The 19,872-nt window shown below is 43.7% G+C and overlaps 1 protein-coding gene and 3 non-coding genes across 5 annotated transcripts in view; 1 reads left to right on the plus strand and 3 right to left on the minus strand.

Moving 5' to 3' along the window:
* vash2 (vasohibin 2) overlaps window positions 1–19,872 on the plus strand; it is a 42,195-nt gene that overhangs the window by 748 nt on the left and 21,575 nt on the right. For both annotated transcript variants that reach the window (XM_065963583.1, XM_020654998.3), the window contains exons 2-5: window positions 634–1,056; window positions 11,086–11,174; window positions 11,391–11,447; window positions 12,597–12,671. In XM_065963583.1, the coding sequence (XP_065819655.1) occupies window positions 736–1,056; window positions 11,086–11,174; window positions 11,391–11,447; window positions 12,597–12,671 (542 nt within the window). In that variant the 5' untranslated portion in view covers window positions 634–735. The remainder of the gene's footprint in view (window positions 1–633; window positions 1,057–11,085; window positions 11,175–11,390; window positions 11,448–12,596; window positions 12,672–19,872) is intronic.
* On the minus strand, window positions 14,673–14,745 carry trnat-ugu (transfer RNA threonine (anticodon UGU)). Its single transcript has one exon. It is a non-coding gene; the product is annotated as a tRNA-Thr (tRNA).
* trnat-ugu (transfer RNA threonine (anticodon UGU)) lies at window positions 16,780–16,852 on the minus strand. The gene has a single exon. It is a non-coding gene; the product is annotated as a tRNA-Thr (tRNA).
* Window positions 19,545–19,617, minus strand: trnat-agu (transfer RNA threonine (anticodon AGU)). Its single transcript has one exon. It is a non-coding gene; the product is annotated as a tRNA-Thr (tRNA).

Consider the following 19,872-nt stretch of genomic DNA (forward strand, 5'->3'; position numbering starts at 1 on the left):
GAAACGAAAATTCCTTTATTTATATTTTAACTTTTGCAGTTTATTTAGAATTTATACTAGCATACCGTTTATACTTATTAAAGGTGTTTTTAAGTGTAGTATCATCACCATTAGAACTAAACCCGCACATAATCAATTAATTGTTGATTTTTTTTTTTAATTACCATTGAACAACTTTGGTTTCCATGGCATAATAATAATATAACTTTTTTTTTTTTTTTAATTTTCTACATAATGTGCTCCCAAAGAGTGTTTTGTAATCATTTTTGGACTTAAAATGTCTCAGTTTTTATGTGTTAATTATGCTTTCTGAATATATAGAGAATTACTATTAAAGAACTCAATGTAGTTTGGTTTCTTTACAGCAGCATAGCTTTATAGTAAGGTATTTGTTGTCCTGTTGTCAAGGCTTTATACTTTGCTGTTGCACCATCATACCTCTTCCAAAATAGGACATGCAGAAATCCTCTCAGGGTGCATACCTCTCAGTGGGAAGCTCCTTGGTAAAACACTTCTGTACCTTTTATGGAAATTTTAAAATGACTATTGGTCTGCAGATGCAGGTACACCGTCCTGTTTTTTTGGGAAGCAAATTATGTCCTAGTAATGTTGACGTTTTTATTTCCCTCTCAGGTTTGCCCTTTAGAATCAGCATGGACCGTCCAACACTGACAAACAAAAAGAAGCTCTTGTAGCCGGAGGAGGATTGCCTTCTCCTACTTTCTGTTTGGCTCAATGACGGGACCCAACTCCCCGAGCCGGGCTGGGACCTCCCCGGCCAAGCTGAGCCGGCACGGCCGCTCCAAGAGCACCAGCGCACACTGCCTCCTCCGCTGCAGCACCCAGGAGGATTCGTCCACGTCTCCCCCTAACACCGGTTCACGGTCCCCTGGGGAGGAAGAGGAGAAGGATGGAGGGATTCTCTTCTATGTGAACAGGACTGGTTTTCCCATCGAGAGCGTGACCTGGGATAGGATGTGGTCCCACGTGGCTGCTGTGCATCCCGAGGGACAGGAGATGGTGGATAGGATACGTAATGCTGCATACCTTCCCAAGGTAAGTTCACCCTTCAGTGTTTGAATGTGTAGACATGTAATTACATATTCCAACTAAGGTGAGATATGAATCCTGAGGGTTGAAAAGCTGCTCTCTAGTACAACAGACTCTCAAGCATTTCCACTTGTCTTTAGTTTTGTAGCTGAGTTGTTAAATGGACATTAAATATATGACATATGACGATATTATAAAGTGCAGCTTCTTGAGATGTTTTCTAGAGTCAGCTGGATTAAATACCCGGAAAATAATGCCGTACAAAACAAGAAATACGTATTGACAGAGGCTTGGATATGCGCCTGTGTTGTTAATCTTGGTGAGTGAAACAAAGGAGGTTGTCATTAGGACGTGGACATTAAGACATCGTGATCATCACAATTGGGTGTGAGACTAGTTGAGAGGTGTTCACATGGCAGCAGAAATCTCTCGGAGGCTCATGGGAGTTCATTCAGTATTAATAGGCTCTTTATGAAAGGCTTTCCCTAATGGAATCCTCTGGGGTTTCCCTGTGGCTGCTGCACTGTGAAGGAATCCAAAAGGTCTCTGCACTTTCAAGCGTTGGACGCGGCCCCTGTTGTGCTATAATGTGACAAGACAGGAGAGAGGAGGAGGGGTGGGCCAGGTGCTCAGGTTTCTGCTGGAGGAGTGGGCTAGGTGCAGGCTGTATGATGACACACACACAACAGATCTAGTGTTTTGAGACCCAGAAGGATACAGATTTTTAGGCTGCAAATTTGTACTGGTCATCCATACTGCAGCCGATGAATACATTTTTGCATGCATGTTCTTCTGGCTGCTTTCTTCAACTAATAACTTGTATATTCAACATTAGTATTAACCAATTCTGATATGGATGGCCGTCTGCTCCTCTGCTGTACGCTCTGCTACATGTGCTGCAGGCAGCGCTGTCAGTATTGTCAAACGATGGAGTCAGCAGATGTTCGGCTGCACAAACCTCACAAAGACACCATTTCTAAATCATTTATTACATTTTTAATATTTAGTACAAAAAGTGATTTTGGAGAACTACACTGACGCCGCTGTGTCTCTGATAGACTCATATTAGCATGATAATGAGCACTGTGGCTCATGTGTTGTTCAGGCACTCGTATGCACTGTAACCCCTGAAAGATCTGGGTGTTAGTTCTGACCTCATATAACACATTGGATTTCATCAGAACGTCTGTGGGTTATTTTTAATCTTTAAAAGTGGCAGATTAAAGGTGAAGTTGCTGGGGCGCCGGTGGGCTAGTGGCTAGTTTGTGCGCCCCATGTACAGAGGCTGTAGTCCTTGAAGCGGGCAACTCCGGGTTCAAATCCGACCTGTGGCTTCTTCCCTGCATTTCATTCCCCACTCTCTACCTCTCTCTCTCTCTCTCTCTCTCTCTCTCTCTCTCTCTCTCTCTCAAAGATCAAAGATGCAAAGCAGGATTTAACATATGAGGAAGCTACAGGCGAAACGCGCTGTTCGCACACAATATAAAAAAATATATAGCAAAGTTATTTTCAGTGTGCCACAGACTTTTGATTTATTTTTCAAGTTTTTTCTGATTGGTTAAGGGTTTATTGATTCATTGACCAATAGCTGTAGGTCTTGACTAACTGATTTGTGCAGTAATTATTTCAACACTAGAAAAATATTAAATAGAGGTAACATGTATCTGCAAACAATCAGCTTCTTGTAATATAGCTTTCTTTGAGATGAATGTTCTCTGCTGCTGACTCTGACATCTGATAACATGTCTCCCTGTTTACTGTAATCAATGATGGCCGCCTGTGGAGAGAGGTGTGTTCACAGTTGGCCGGTTTAGGTGCTGATGTCAACCTTCTTTTTCACACTCAGGTGTCCCCTCATACTCACAAACACACACAGAATGCATTGCGTTACCATGACAACAACTGTGCTAAGTTGAGGTGCCAAACCTGCCACGTGCTGTTAAGCCTGTCTTTTTGGATCTGTCAGTGTGTGTGTGTGTGTGTGTGTGTGTGTGTGTGTGTGTGTGTGTGTGTGTGTGTGTGTGTGTGTGTGTGTGTGTGTGTGTGTGTGTGTGTGTGTGTGTGTGTGTGTGTGTGTGTGTGTGTGTGTGACTCACTGTGACCCCTACCTCCTGACTCACACATGTCATACACTATATTTATAGTAAAGTAACACTGCTGTTTGATTACTGTTGTCTGCTTCCTAAACAATGTGTCATGTTTTATGTGAACAGTGGTTAAAAGACGAGCTACCCTGTGACATGTCATGGAGTAAGAAGACATTAAAACATTCACTGCTCCAGGGAGAGTGTTGTTGTTGTGCAGCTAATCGTCATCAATGATTGCTTATGTGTCAACGTAACAAAGACTGTTCTGTGTTTCATTTATAGTAACCTTAGATTTATGTAACACAAATTAAAAATAACAGCTTAGGCCCTGTGTCCACCTAACGGTTTTTTCTGAGAGTCTTTTTTTTGACTTTCTGAGCGCTCCGCCTTTCTTGTGCGGCCGCCCCGAGCGCTCAAGTTGAAAATCTTTCAACTTTTCAGAACGGCGCTGTTGACGTCACCAGAGCTCTTTTATAGTCATATCTATGGTCCGCTTCGCTCGTGTGTCTGATCGGGAAATGCAGTAAAAAGCAACGGAGCAGTGTCGGTCAGACAGCAGCCGTTGTCAACAGACTGTTGTCATGGAGACCGGACGGACGTTCAGCATTTAAATAAAATAAAGCAAAAACCACCAGAACACATTGGATTTTTCCCCTAACGTGAAGACAAGTCGCTATTATGACTCATTTGTGGACGTGAATGGAACCTGTCAGAGTTTGAGGATGTTGACTTTTGAAACACCACATTAGCTTTATATCGTTAAAGTTTGTGTTTGATATCAACTTTCTTTTCTTCTTGTCAGACTAAACTATTCAAATGTAAGATCCTCTCATATGCGTCTGTATGAAGTTTTTTTTAAAGTTTTGTTGTTTTTAAAACTGTCCGTCATTAAAACAACAAATATTATATCATTTTAAAACACATGGTGTCGAAAAAATCCTTACATCCACAGCTTTAGCTTACCAGCTAGTCTTTAAAAATGTTAGCAGCACATTGTGACTGATAGCCATAATGATGCCAAGAGAAAAGCCAGTGAAGGACAAAAAGTCTTTTCAGGAGGGGAAAGAAAATGGCATCATACACATCCTCCTCTGTTGCTGCTGAGGCCCCTCAGCCCGGATTTTTGTCATTCTTTTCCCATCAGCGATTGTGATGAATACTTGTTATGTTTTGAGTCTGGTTGTTGTTTAGCTTCGCTAATTGGCCCATGTGGTCATGAGTGACCCGGTTGGCTGACAGTGCGAAGCTCCAGGACTTTTATAGAACACAGAAGGCAAGATGAGGACATGACGTGTACAAACAAACAGATTACAACAAAACATGTACAAACAAACTTTCACAGAAGTAAACAGCCACTTTTCCAGTGAAAACAACTCCTATATCCTTTCTTAGTTTTCAAAAGAAGACTTGAGCTGTTTCCACACATGCACTCCTGAAATGTTCCAGATGAACGCTTCTGAAATCCTCCTGATCTGGTTGTTCACACATGCACCTCTCCATATAAGACCAGGGGTCTCCTGAGGCAAGACATGATGTCAAAAGAACGACCCAGAAGTGACTGACTGATACAACAATGTATTGAGAATATTTGAAGTTATATTTGAATTGAAAGTCAATATTTGAATTTGTAGTTCCACAGAATCACAACATCAACAAAAGAGCGGAGAAAATGTGATGCAGCAGTTTGATTCCATGCACACTCTGCACAGAGATCACACAGGTCGTGTGCAGACAGTCTATGGTAGTGCACAGGTCACAGGGAATAAACATCACCACCCCTCCCACTTCCTCGAGGTGAATTCTCCTGATTACATCCTGCTGGACATCCAGCTCGCCCAGGAAAACTTCAGGTGCTTTTCTGGAGTTTTTGTGCAAGTGTGAACAAGGCTTTACTGACTGATATGTCCGACTCAAAACTAAAAATAAAACGTCATCGAACCGTTTTAAAGATTTTTTAAAAGGCCTTATTGTCACTATTATTATCTCTTCTGAGGGCTGTTTGGATGCTTTGTCAGGACATGCCTTGCTACAATACCAGTACCTTATATTCATGCACATGAGTTGTCGGTTGGTTTCCGTTGCATTATTGTTGTATTGTAAAAAATGCAACCTGAGCCGTGTGTGTGTGTGTGTGTGTGTGTGTGTGTGTGTGTGTGTGTGTGTGTGTGTGTGTGTGTGTGTGTGTGTGTGTGTGTGTGTGTGTGTGTGTGTGTGTGTGTGTGTGTGTGTGTGTGTGTGTGTGTGTGTGTGTGTGTGTGTGTGTGTGTGTGTGTGTGTGTGTGTGTGTGTGTGTGTGTGTGTGTGTGTGTGTGTGTAAGGTGTGGCGACAGGTGGTTACCACTGATGCAGACGCTGACACACTGACCCAGCAGAGCCTTTAGAGAGTGTGGAAGTTAGAGCAAGAGGAATGTCTTTGCTTCTCGTACAGGCCCACTCACAGGTGTGGAACAGATTTATTGTTGAATGGCCAGCTGTTGCAGGTCTCTCCTGACTGCTAATTGTCGCAGCAAAGTGTTAAAATTGAGTAATGAGGACACACCAAACAGACTAAATGGACGCTGAGAAATTCTTTGTCTTTAATGTCATTCAGCAGGAGAATCCAGAGAAACATTTGATTGATGGCTGGGGGGAAAAGATGCCAGAAAGTACATGTAGTCGGCCCTCAAATTGGCTGTCGAAGTTCCACCTGTTGAACCTTCAGATAGACTTAACGCGGCGTACATCTGTGTTTACTGCCCGAGCACAGTTGGTGCCTCTGCCGCCCTTCCATGCCCCTTTTTTTGGCACAGGGGCCGGTAATCCCTCTAATACTATCTGGGTCCTGTATAATCTCTGGATACCAACTGGACTCTAACTCGTCTTGAGTAAAGATCTCTGTCTCAGCTCTGTTAGCATTACAGCATATATCCTCAGTATCTCTGAAATGCGTGCTATTTAAACAGGATGAGGGTTACAAAACAGGACTGGAGTTATTTTTAACACCACTGTATTTAGATTGCTTCACTTTTCTAATCCTTTTTTCTGAGAGACAAACCTAGTGGTATTATCTGCAAACCAACACAAATTGCGTCTCCACTCTGTGCTAACTGTCTGCATTGTTCGAGTACAGGAGCACGACCAAGTACACCAAACAGTCGAGTTTGTCTCTGGAAAAGCAGATTAAAATGTCCTTTCTCTTTCATAATCCAATCCATTGATGCTCCGTTGTTATAAAGCGAAATGATTTGTTTATGCTGGATAAATAGGTTTCAGGAAAACAACATCCCATACAAGGAAAATAAGTGTGCATGACCCTTTTTTTTTATTCCCTAAGGATGTTTTCTGCACCTGTTGACAAGAAACCGATGTTACGCATGGACTTTAAAATTCAAGATTTCAGCATTTGCAACATTACATTTATCTCAATGACATACAGCATTAAAAAAAAATTGCTTGTATGACAATTGTGACAAAATGATACCATGCTGATGGGATATCTTACTGAATAGGACTGACTGTAAACATTTCATGGTGCAAGTTAAGTTGGTTGTTTTTAAAGGAGCATTTTGTAAATGCCAGTGTGCAGAAACGTGGGTCTTAATTCAGGCTCCAAATAGTTTGTTGTGGAATTGGAGGTTGTTATTTATGACTCCCTGCCAGCATGGATTAGTGGAGACAGATGTGACATGAGCAGAAACAAGGTGATCTTTGGTTTTATTACTGCAGTTCTGCTCTTTTTATATAACCGGCAGCAGAAGGGGAAGGAAGAGATGGGGAGTGTCAGGTGGAGAGATTTTTGCTTAATCATGTTTCTCAGCTGTCTCTCTTAGTACTGACACACACACACACACACACACACACACACACACACACACACACACACACACACACACACACACAGGGAGAGAGAGGCTTTCCTTGGGATGTCCCGCTCTAACGATAAATCTGCAGATCAAATATAATCTGTGTCCCTCCCTCCCCCCTCCACATCCATCTCAGTTGTTTCCAAAAGAGGGCACCTGATCTGAGGCGTGTTTTCTTCTATTTCCCATCAATCCTTATTCTTTGGTATCTTCATGAAACAGGAAGAAAAGTAAGTGCTGAAATGTGTCGTATACTGTGCAGGTTCAACACTTCTCTTCATGACTTCCTGCAGACATTTCAAGGTTGACTAAAATCAAACAGCTCGAGTAAATTTCTTCTTTTGTGTATTTTAGTCATTCCTGCTGTACAAAGACGTCGACATGAAATTGAAAAGACATCTAAAGACATTCCAGTCACAGACGACATGTTTCTGCAGAAGCTGCTGTGTTTGCTTTCAGGGAGCCTTATTACCTAGAATAAAATCAGATGCATGTGGAGACGATCTCCCATCATGCTCCTGGGGGAAATATACAAGAAACAGAAGCAGTTTTCTTTGCTATGCGAAGTGGTTCAGAAAGACTGGTTTGCATTACTGGCAGGCTGCACTAATTAAGAGTCCTGACAATTAATTACCGTCCAACATGGAGCAATAATTAGTTCATACTCAGTGATGGCAGCCCTCCTAGGTGAGCTTGTTCCTCTTGGTTGATTAAGGGAGCACACTTCAATGTACTTCTCAATGCACAGAGTTTTATTGACAAGTTGTTATTACCCCAATAAATCGCTCTGATAATGTGAGAGATTCCACATCATCATTAACTCGTGTTCTCCTTCAGCAGTGCATGGATTGTTTTAAACAAACCAGCTCTCCCTGACACTTACATTTTCTTTCACCAACCACCCTCTCTACTCCCCATCCCCCATTTCCTTCCAACAATTCAAATTTTGAAAACCAGTAAGGTCACAACCTTATCCGCTCGCTCTCTCTCTCTCTCTCTCTCTCTGCTTACTCTGTATATCTCTCTGTCTCTAGTTTCAGTCCCTCTGGTTTTTGGTTCTCTGATGCTGGGTGGGTTGCGTTGCCAGCTTTCCTCCAGATTGTGAAGCCCAGGGACATGGCGGTAGAAAATATAGAGCTGGGGAAAAAAGAGATGGAGAGGGAGGACAGAAAAGACGAGAGGACTTAAGAGAAGACAAGGCAGGAAAGAGTGTAATTAAAGAGATAAACATGTGAAGGGACAGGGAAGTAAAAACATAAAAAAAAGAGGATTTGAGATTGTAGAAAGGGGAAGGAGAACAAGTAGAGGAGGCAGAAATGATAACAGAAAATGGGGGGAAGGGAGAAAACAAGGGAGCAGATTAAATAGCAGAACTATGAAGTGACGCTCTCCCAGCTGGGTTCTGGAGGACGAGGAGGGATGGCCTCTTTCATGTGTTATTGACATGTTTATGTTTTAGCCGTTTAGCTGTCTCAGGATCGTGTAGGCGACGCTAACTCTTCACCTCAACATACTGTACATGTGACGCGTCTTAAAAATGCCAACTCCTCCTCCGCAGGTTCACTCACAGGTTGAGTATGAAAATGTACGACAGCTGTAACCGACGTCAGATCACATTTTCTTCAGGCGTAGATTTGCTACCAGCAGCAGCTTACATGGAGTGCTTCATAAACTATCATACATTAGTCCTGCTCTGTATTTATTATTCTCAAAAAGTGCTTTGGTTGTGTTATCTGCTGTAACAGATGGCCACTGGCGGTGTTTAAAACTTCATCCTAATGCATTTAAAAATGAGTATTTTTTGAATGGAAGTTTTTGCACTGAATCGGACGACAGCTGCAGAAAGATGGCCGTCATCCCTCTTTAGCCGAGAGAGAGAGAGAGAGAGAGAGAGAGAGAGAGAGAGAGAGAGAGAGAGAGAGAGGATGAGAAAAGTGAGGGATCACCAGTCATCTCACTCCCTTACCCTGCAGAAAGCAGCTTAGCAGAGTGTGTGTGTGTGTGTGTGTGTGTGTGTGTGTGTGTGTGTGTGTGTGTCAGGCTGCCAGCTGATGCAGCCAGTGTATTCCGCCTTAGTGAGGATTTCACTACATGGCAGATTAAGTGGCAGTAAAACCATCTATTTACTGGTCTTAGCAGGCTGCCAGACTGGTCTGCGGACTCATTAACTGTCGACTGGCCTGACGACTATAAGACTGACCAGTTGGTTGACTGTTTAACCAGCTCACTCACTCTGTGTTTGTTTGAGTGACTGAACTGCTGCTTTTATTGGCTGAGATGCACTAACTGTTAACGACCTTTAAATCTCATATACTGTTATTTTTGGAAGTCAAAGGTTATATCAATGTGTTTTCTATTAATGGATGTTGGAAGTTACAACGACTTTAATTTTAAAACTTGTTATCCTTCTTTTATGATTGCTAAAAAAAACAACTTTTACACAAAATAGTAGTGTTTAAATTCTTGCATAAAGTTGATCTTGTTAAAAGGTTCTACCTCATTTTAAGTTTAATATAAGAACACGTTGATAACTAACACATGACCCAGTTTCAGGACTCTTCCTGCATCAGGACTTGCCCTTCATGTTTCCTGTTGTTGTCCTTGCCTGCTCTCTTTTTACGCTGAAAATAAACATTGAAGGGAAAGAAAAAAACCCCACAGGAAATGATAGGGCTGCTGCTGATAGTTCACCCTTCCTGCAAACACACAAACACACACACACACACACACACACACACACACACACACACACACACACACACACACACGGACTCCCACACAGGCTGTCTGCGTGTCAGAGGAAGTGTCGGTTGGTGTTTAAGTCTGACTCACTCTCTGCTGATGTGGTCGTGTCCTTTCATGAAACCACATCTGTGACCCTGAAGTGTTGAGGTGCAGTCTCAGTGTGTGTGTGTGTGTGTGTGTGTGTGTGTGTGTGGTTTCTCTGCCCACAGTGGAGGTATGTGTTATAAATTGTTGCACAAAACATAACCCCAACATTCTGGGTTAGAGACCAACCCTTGTTATGTGTCGATCATCTCTGTCTGTTATAATTCATCTTCTGCGGCTGTCGGCTCTCTGCTACACACGAGGTTTGTTCCTCTCTTTGGCACAGAGCGCTCTAACAACCACGTCCACCACGAGCGGGTGCAGCCATGATCGAATGAGCAGATTGTCGTTACTCAGAATATTGTTCACGGGCTTTTACTTCTCAAAAACAAAAACATTTGGATAGAAAAACAGTATGTCCTCCATTATTGCAAAAATAAAAAGACCAGCTTTTGTTAAAAACAAAAGACATATTGATTATTGTGTCAGAATATGTTCTCAGTTCTTGTACACCTGAGCACATCTGTAACAGCTGTATATAAAAAAAAACACAGCTTAAACTTTAATCAAGGGCTTAGTTTATGAGAACTTACCTTGAAACCAAGCGGCAACATCTGGTGTTGGAAAATGAAGCCAAAGAGGAAGTGAAAAAAACTGCAGTTCCTGAAGTGTCCACATCCTGGTACTTACATGTTTTTGGTCTCATTAGCTCATTTCTCTATTTGTTAGAACTGTATGGGGGCTTTAGTCGGATGAAGAGTTATGCACAAGTTAGAAAATGAGGGGTGGGACTGAGTTGAGTGACAGGTGGGTGTGTTGTATCTGTTTACCTGTTTGTCAAGAGGTTATTGCCCCGTTCTAGCTCCTCCTCTTTGCCTGTTTCTGGATTGATCAAAAACTAGTCAGCCTCATCATTTCCAATATGGCGACTTCAGCAACCAATGGCTGATGTCACTGAGATGACGTCCATATTCATACAGTCCATGCTTCAAACTAGTTTTCTGTAGTTTTCAGACAGCTTGTTTATTAACGAGTGTAATGGTAAACTAGCGACTTGATTTAGCACAAGAGCTTTGAATGAATATTGTTTGATGTGAGAGTGGAGTAAACAGTTTGTGTAAATGTGTTCCAGCAGTGAGTATGAGCTGTAAGGAGTCCCAGGGCAGTGGGAGGGCAGAACTTTAAACATGCTGATAAGTGTTCTTGTGGCTGTAAACATCTGCTTGATCTGCTGTGTAATTGATGCCTTCATCTCTCTTCTCCCTCTCTCTCCTCAGCACTCTATTCCTTCAGTCCCGACCTTCAAGCCGTCCATGTCCGTCCCTGATTGGCTGGTGGCCGTCCAGAACTTCATGAAGACTCTGCAGTATCCTTCTGAACAGCAGATGATATCATGATCAGATGTCATGATCAGGGCTCACAGATGAAACCAGTCTGATTCATGTCTAATCACATCTGAAGTTAAAGCAGACTTTAAATAACCAGCATGAAACCAACCTCAGCATCAGACAGTGGAGGGAACGATTTATAAAATAATGTCAACCACCTTTACATTTCTGTTGTCCCTGACTCTGCTGTCAAGATACAATCACACAGGAACCCAGTTCTTTGAAATCAAGAAGAGCCGTCCTCTCTGTGGGTACGTTGACCGTAACTTCTTTCTTTCTGTACACTTGAACAAAAGCCAACTAATCCTTTATTCACTGGACGCCGGTTTGACCTACATTTTTTGTGCATGACATCCTGACCTACAGTCTCCTCAGCTGTCCTATCAATCAACCTCACTAGTGCTCTAAACTGTCTCTGCTTCACTGGAGCTAACTGCCACAGGGCAGCTTGTGCTTCCAAGAAGCCGACTTCTAGTCTGACTGTTGCATCTCATTTAGTTTGGGCAGGTTTACTTCCTCCTGTTGGTGCTGGACAGATGAAACTTGTTGTTATTTATTACATATTTTAACTGAACTATTTACATTAGACAAGACTCAAAACTGGATGTGATAATAAAGATGTTTGGCATTAAAGGAATGTCAAAAGGAGTAAATACACAAAAGTTAGCCATAAAACGTAGTCTAACACAACTCAACCTCAACTTGATCACTTAAAAATGATCTACTATAGTTTGAAATAGTCTCATCACGCATTACAGTTGATCAGATTGCTTTCTTTACTTTTACAGGATTTGTAGTAAAATATGCACGTTTACTATCATAAACAATTCTGTGCTTAAATTGTACTGCTTATGTCCAGCTTTTTCGCTAAACATCTTGATTGTAGTAGAATTAAAGTGGAAGTACCCGATTCAACTAACTTATCTCTTTACTTTAAAAAAGGGAAACCATGTTGTTACATCTCAACCTGTGTTGCTGTGTCCACATCGACCTTTTTAATATACAGACCGGTGTGTGTAACACTTGAGGAAGTCTGGCTGAGATGTGGAACAAAAATCAATTTAGTGTTAGGCGTGAATTCTGTGAATTCTTCATGTGTAAAGGAGTGCTTCAGAAGTAATAATTCTACCTTCATGTGTCTTTTTTCCCTTCCCCCTCTTCGTCTCTGTCTCTTTCCTCCTTGCTTCCCCTCTCACTCTGATTTCCTCTGCGTCTTCCTCCTCTCATGGCTCTTCTTCCTCTCCTCCCCCCCCTGCTGTTACCCTTTACGTCGCCTGTTCTCTGCTCCTCCTTCTGCACATCTTCCTTTTCTTTACTTACTACTCACACACATCCTCTGGACTCTCCCTCCTCTTCCTCTTCCTTCATCTCCTCCTCATCTTCGTTTTCTCCACCTCCAGGTTAATGGAGACGGCAAGAGAGATGATCAGGGAGTCTCTGCCAATCAAATGTCTCGAGGCCGTCATCCTGGGAATGTATCCTTTGCTACACACTCACACACACTCACACACACATACACACACATACACACACTCACACAGCAGGCTCTGAATCACACAGGTACCAGCTCGGGGCTAGAAGGTTATTTTCTGTTATCTGTCTGTGAAATCAATGAGACATGTTGCTCTAATGTCCTAATGCGCCCCCCTTCACCACAACCAGTCTTTCCAGCTCTTACCAAATCGTGTTGCTTGGCAACAAGCCCTCTTCAAAGTTTAACCCCCCACCATACATATACAGTATGCACACAAAATACACAAATACACTAACACATACTCTCACAGTCTTAGAACGATGGAGTGGAGCTTAAATTTGAAAGCAGCAGCTTGTATGTTTTGCAACATTAATTTAAAGTTAATCTGCCGTGTTGTTCTGTCTCAAGAGATTTGGTCAGCTACAACCAAAGCTCTTATTTTGACCACAAAGGCCTGTTGAACAGATTTAGTGCTCGCTCAGAGGTATTATGTGGAGCCCGTGTGGACAAACATCTGTCAGTAGGCTCTTGATCTTTGGTTCTTGATGTTTTGTAAAGCTTGAACACCCGCCTGTGTCTGTTAAATCAGACAGCTTTGGACTAATGTAGCTTAATATGACTGACAATGATACATGATAACACACAAAAGTGTTTATTGAGTCCAAAATCCAACACATTTCGATTCAGTTTAAAAGATTTGAATATAAATGTGATTGTGAGGCTCATTCCTAAATCAGTTAGCAAATCAGACAAAATATGAAGAGATTCTATAATAACGGATATCCTTTATTTACCATGTGAAATATCCTTTACAGTCTCTGGTTCACTCTGAATTTATAAAGACGTGAAATCATATATTTATGTTGATAAAACAAAGTTATAAAACCATATCAGAGCTGTCTGAAGTCTTTCTCTTGTCTCGATATTACAATAAAATCAAACAGATTCACATGGGTTTGCTCAGCTGCCCTCTGACAGTGCCAATGATGTGAACTGAGACCACTTTAGTTACCAGACAACATTCACAACTAACTGCTCCTTGCTGGATTTGAACCAGCAACCTTCTGATCCTTAAACCAAGTCCCTGCTGTAGAGCTACTGTAGCCCCGTGATGTTCTTGTTTGACAGAAACATCTATTTTAACCTCTTGTCCGCCATTCCTGTGTCTACATTGAGCCCAAATTCAAGTAAAGGAACAACAAAAATCAGAAGTATATCAACATTGCCCAAGAACAGAGCTTGTGGTTCTACAAACATGTAGTTTGTGATGAATGAGTGTTTTCTCCTTCAATTTGTTTGCTTTTTCAAATTTATAGCAGTCTGATAACCTTTCACACATGCAAGAACTCTTCCCAAAATCTTGGGGTGGGGGGTACTAGAAGTGTAAAATGCAAGTGGCCTGTCCACATTTTCCCATGTGACTTTACTTGGACTTTTCCTGACAACCCCTTGTAGTCTTATCAATGCAACTTTTACTTAAACAAGTTTATCTCTGGTGCGTTATCTACATGTTTGTAACTGGATATTGAGCTCTGTTCAGTCTACTACTGGCTGCTATCGCTCGTGGTGGATCATCCACCCTCCAGTGTGGTGCAAATGTGTCTACAGATGACAGACTTCTCTCTTTCTCTGCAAATGAGTGTTCAAGTTTCACATTTGCTAGTTTCACTGTGGCTTTTTTCTCCCGGGCTGTCAGGGTGGCAGCCGACAGTGACTGTAATTGATACTGACTTTAGCCCTCAGATGAAAGTAGGGAGGGAGGGAAAGGAATGGAAAATATGGCAAGAGTTCAAAAGAAAGAAAAAAACAGAAAGGGTGATAGAGAGAGAAGGGACACGAGAGCCAGAGGGAGTGAGAAAAAGAGAAGGAACCTTTCAGTGTGAGTGATTATATTGTCCTTAATAGAACCTCACTGTCACACTCGTATCAAGGAGCAACAGTGCCTGTTTATAGAGTGTTACCTTTCACCGGCCTTGTGGTCATTGAGGTTGAAAATGGAAGTAGGCCCCAGCGAGAATTGAACTCGCGACCCCTGGTTTACAAGACCAGTGCTCTAACCACTGAGCTATGAGGCCTTACCTTCTTATGCATGACATGGTTGACTATTTAATGGTAATTACAGAGGAAACACCCTGCTCACACAGCTGCTATTGTTGGGATGATGTGATACCAGCCCGACCAGTTGAATCTGCAAATAAAGGCCTACACGTCATTCATTGTGCTCTAGAGTCCCTTTAAGATGTCCATAAGATCGTTGATTAGGACAAGGTGTTAATTTCCTTACATGCACTCTTGAGACACCTCGCAAAGACTATATGGGATACTCAAGTGAGAGATGGAATCCTGTGGAATGACAAGTTGGTGCCGTCCTTGATCAGTGTTTCGCTAATAGGTCCACAAAACCCCCCAGAGGGTTCAGCAGTGAATACCGGCGTCCCAAGTCGCTTCCTTGATGCCATCTACTCACCTGACGGCCTAGCTAGAGTCCGTTCTCTTATGCCTCAGCCACTGACTCCCCTTTTTCCGCAGCTCTGGAGATGTCGTTGACTGCCTGTCGGTGGTCCTTTCCTCGCACTCCCATCTCCCAGAGTAGCCTTGATGTTGATGTGGCTAAACCCTATGCTGCCTACTACAACCGGTCCGACCTTTGCCCTCCAGCCTCGTTGTTGTGCATCGGCAGCCAGGTCAGCACAACTCAATTTCTTTCGATTTTACGCTTCATCGTCTGCGTCCTGCCAGGGAACTGTAAGCTCAATGGTTCAGACGAGCTGGAGGAAAGCAGAACTAAAGTAAGAGGTATGGTCGGAGGTTGGTTTCTGCCTCTCACCTAAGTCTGTCAAAATCTCCTAGTCGCACACTTGGACTAGCTGTCCAGTGCCTGTCCTTGAAGTGGTGAGCCTGGCTTTACCTTCACCTTCACGGACAAGGTTGCTGCTGGCCAGGAGAAGATTAGAGGCGTTGATGCTTGTTTGACTACTTTCCAGCACTGCTGCAAGACACTGCAACACACGGTTAATAATAATAATAATTTATAAATCCCGTGAGGGGAAATTTGTTTTTACACTCTGTCTAGTAAACATGCTACACAAACAGGATCCTATGGACATGCACTAATGGAGAGGTCTCAGAGTGAGGGGGCTGCCCACAGTGGGTGCTCCTGAGCTGGGGGGGTGGGTTACGTGCCTTGCTCAAGGGCACCTCAGTGGTGCTCAGGAAGTGGACTAGCAACTCTCCAGCTGCCAGACCAGTTTCCGGACTTGCACCGTGCCGGGACTTGAACCGGCGACCCTACAATTCCCAACCCAAGTCCCTACAGACTGAGCTACTGCTACCAAAACCCATATGCTCTGGTTGTGCCACGAGGTGTATCGGTCTTGAGTAATGCTGGCTGCTAATAATGGCTGTAATGCTTGAGTTTAGCAGCCCACCAAGATGTATTTGACCATTGCAGGAGCATGTGGGATCCTCTCCAGACCACTGGCTGAGATTTTGGGGAAATGGGAGAATATCATACATAGCCCTGATGGTCATAAGGAAATCAGGTTCGACAGGACAATAAAGCTTGCTCTGAGTTTTTCCAGTTCCCATAGTTCTTACTAGAAGATTACCCTCCCCTCTTCCCACTCCCATCTCATTCTTTGCCCTTAAAGGTCCCATATTAGGCTTTTTCTGGTTTTATATGCCCTTTAGTGTTTTCCAAGTGTCCTGTGCATGTTTAGTCACATCTATGTGCAAAAATTCAAAGTCAGCAGAAACGCGGCTTCTCCTACGTCCTCCTGTTAGCTGTAGCATTAGCTGCATGTAACGCTCGGTTCTAGCCCCCCTCGATAAAAATGTGTCAGTGCGACGTCATTGTCAGTGTGAGAGCAGTTCATGAAAACAGACAGTTTTCTCTGACTTTAGCTATTGTGAACATACAAAAGTAGGTACATAGATTAAATATACGAACCCCAAAAAGGGCAGAATATGGGCTCTTTAACTAGCATGATCAACAGCCTTCGCACACCGTGTTGCCATCTTCTTGCTAGTATAGCTACTGGCACCCAAGGCCAAGACCATTCCTCCGTTGCCGCAGTTAGTGTACAATGGTCAAGGTCGAAAATGAAAGTAGGCCCCAGCGAGAATTGAACTCGCGACCCCTGGTTTACAAGACCAGTGCTCTAACCACTGAGCTATGAGGCCTTACTTTTCATGTGACATATGGTTGTCTATTTAGGTGTGAGGAGGACACACCCTGCTCACACAGCAGCTATTGTTAGGATAATGTGATACCAGCCAGACTATTTGAATCTGCAAATAAAGGCCTACACGTCATTAAATGTGCTTTTAGAGTCCCTTTAATCACCTTGTTGATCGGGATAAGGTGTTAATATCCCTTACATAAACACTTGAGACACTCCTGAAAGACTGTGGGATACTCAAGTGAGAGATGGCATCCTGTGGGTCGTATAGTGGTGAGCCTGGCTTGACCCTAACATTCACGGAAGAACGCTGCTGCTGGCCAGGAGGATTGAGGAGGGGGACGGGAGTTGATGCTTGTCTCACGACTTTCCAGCACTTCTGCCAGACACTGCAGCACCTGGTCTTGCAGCCCACCAAGATGTTTTTGACCGTTGCTGGAGCATATGGGATCCTCTCAATTCCACTGGTTTTTGGGAGATGGTAGAACGTCATAAGGCCGTGACACACCAAGGAGATCACCGGCAGTCTGTCCTAGTTGGACCGTCGGTGAGCGGTCGTAACCCTAGTTTTTGGGGTGTGTCCGGCTCCGCCGATACCCTTCGGACCCCGTCAGCCTTTTTTTGGCCAATTCGACATGTTGAATCGGCGGCCGTTCGGTGAGCAGAATATCTGATTGGCTCTTGGGAGGTTTCATTTCTCTCCAGCTCTCCTCTCAGGTTCAGTAAAGCCTCTTGAGCATGTCGCTGTAGTATCCATGCTTTCACCCATAAGTGCGGTTTCTCCTTATTTGTCTCCTCCGCCTCTTCTTTTCTTTTTCCATTAAAAGACCAAGAGCTGACAACGCCAGCACCATTTTCAACTTTTTATCAGACGTTGTTCCCAATTAGTAGGCTACCTATAATACGAGTGGTGAGCGACAGTGGTGTGAAAATGGTCTTCTTGTATCATATCAAACGACTACTGCTGCCTGCTGGCATGAAGAGTTATTTCCTCTCACGCATGCGCAGAACGTGCGTGGTGGTTGGCAGTCAGCTGTAGTCTTTGCGTTGTGTTCTAGTGCAACTTGAGGCGATGCCACAGGCGGCCTTCATCGCCACTAGTTCTTTGAAGTCTGCTTGTTGTATCAGGGCCTATGCATAGCCCTGATGGGCATAAGGAAAGTAATGCGTGCACTGAGTATGAATTGCTCTTCAATAGCCTGAGCAAGGGCCTTTGCACACCTTGTTGCCTTCCCTTGCTAGTGTTGCTACTGCACCACAAGCATGCAACCAAGTAACCTTGTTCCAGGCTGGTGAGCTGGCACCCAAGGCCATCCCTCCCTTGCACCAGTACAATAGTCTAGGTCGAAAAGGGAGTCAGGCCCCAGCGAGAATTGAACTCCTGGTTTACAAGACCAGTGCTCTTACCACTGAGCTATGAGGCCTTACCTCCTTCTATATCACATGACTGACTATTTCACATTAATTACAGAGGAGGACACACCCTGCTCACACAGTAGCTATTTTTAGGATGTGATACCAGCCAGACTAGTTGAATCTGCAAATAAAGGCCTACACATCATTCATTGTGCTTTCGAGTCAATTTAATCACCTTGTCCATTAGATCGTTGATGCGGCGCCCTACTTCCTCAGTGTTTCGCTGATAGGCCCATGGCACCTCAGCAGTGAATCCCGGAGTCCCGAGCGCACTCTCTAAATCTGCTCACCTGAGGGCACAGATGGAGTCCTTTCTCTACAGCCCTTTTCAGCAGCTCTGGAAAGGTGTTTGACTGCCTGCCGGTTGGAGTTTCCTCCAACTCCCAGAGTAGCCTTGATGTTGATGTGGCTAAACCCTCTGGAGCCTACTTCTACCAGTCAGACCTTTACCTTCAAGCCTTGTTGTAGAACCTTAGCTTCCAGGTCCGCATAACTCACTTTATTTCACTTTTACGCCTCATCTACTGCATTCTGTCAGAGAACTGCAAGCTCAATGATGTACACCTGGAGTGAGGCAGACCAAAGAACAAGCTCTGGTCTGTGGTTGGTTACTGCAATCTCAGATAGGAAGTAAAGCCCCTCGCCCAAGTCTGTCAACATCTTCAAGTCACATGCTCAGCCTACCTGTCCAGCGTTGAATTGGCAGGCCTGGCTTGACCCTCACCTTAACGGACGAACGCTGCTTCTGGCCAGGAGGAGGATAGAGGAGGAAAAAGGGTGCTGGCTCGTGTCTGTTGGCTTTTCCAGCACTGCTGCCAGACAGTGCAGCACCTGGTTGTGCTGCCAGTTGTATTGGCCTTAGATGAGGCTCATTTGCAGTCCACCAAGATGTATTTGACCGTTGCAGGAGTATGGAGGATGGAGCATGTGGAATCATCTCCATATCACTGGCTGAGTTTTTTGAGAGATGGCAGGACATCATATGTAGCCCTGATGGTAACAAAGAAAAGAGATTGGACATAAGGGTGGTAAAGCTCTAAGTGTTTACATTTCCCATAGCTCTTTCCAGGAGTTCCTCTACTCTCATCTCAACCATTGCCCTTATCTAGACTGAGCGACAGCCTTTGCGCACTTTGTTGCCTCCTCTTCCGGCATACCTCCTGCCCCACAGGCATGCACCAAGTAGCCGTTTCAAGGCTGGTGTGCTGGCCCCAAGGCCAAGACCATCCGTCCCTTGCTGCACTTTGCGTACAATGGTCTCGGACAAAAAGGAAGTGAGGCCTCAGCGAGAATTGAACTCGCGACCCCTGGTTTACTAGACCAGTGCTCTAACCACTGAGCTATGAGGCCTTATCTGGTACCATCTGACTTTGCTAACTATTTGATGTTAATAACAGAGGAGCACACACCCTGTTCACACAGTAGCTATTGTTAGGATAGTGTGATACCAGCCCAACCAGTTGGATCTGCAAAGTGAAACCTATAAATCATTCATTGAGCTCTATAGTCACTTTAAGATGTTCATAAAATGACATTAGGAAATAAATAAGCCACATTTTAGGAATCAAGGAATCAAGATATTTTTGGCCTCGTTATCTCTCTCCA

The sequence above is a fragment of the Labrus bergylta genome, chromosome 15, assembly GCF_963930695.1.
Source record: "Labrus bergylta chromosome 15, fLabBer1.1, whole genome shotgun sequence".
Lineage (NCBI taxonomy): Eukaryota > Metazoa > Chordata > Actinopteri > Labriformes > Labridae > Labrus > Labrus bergylta.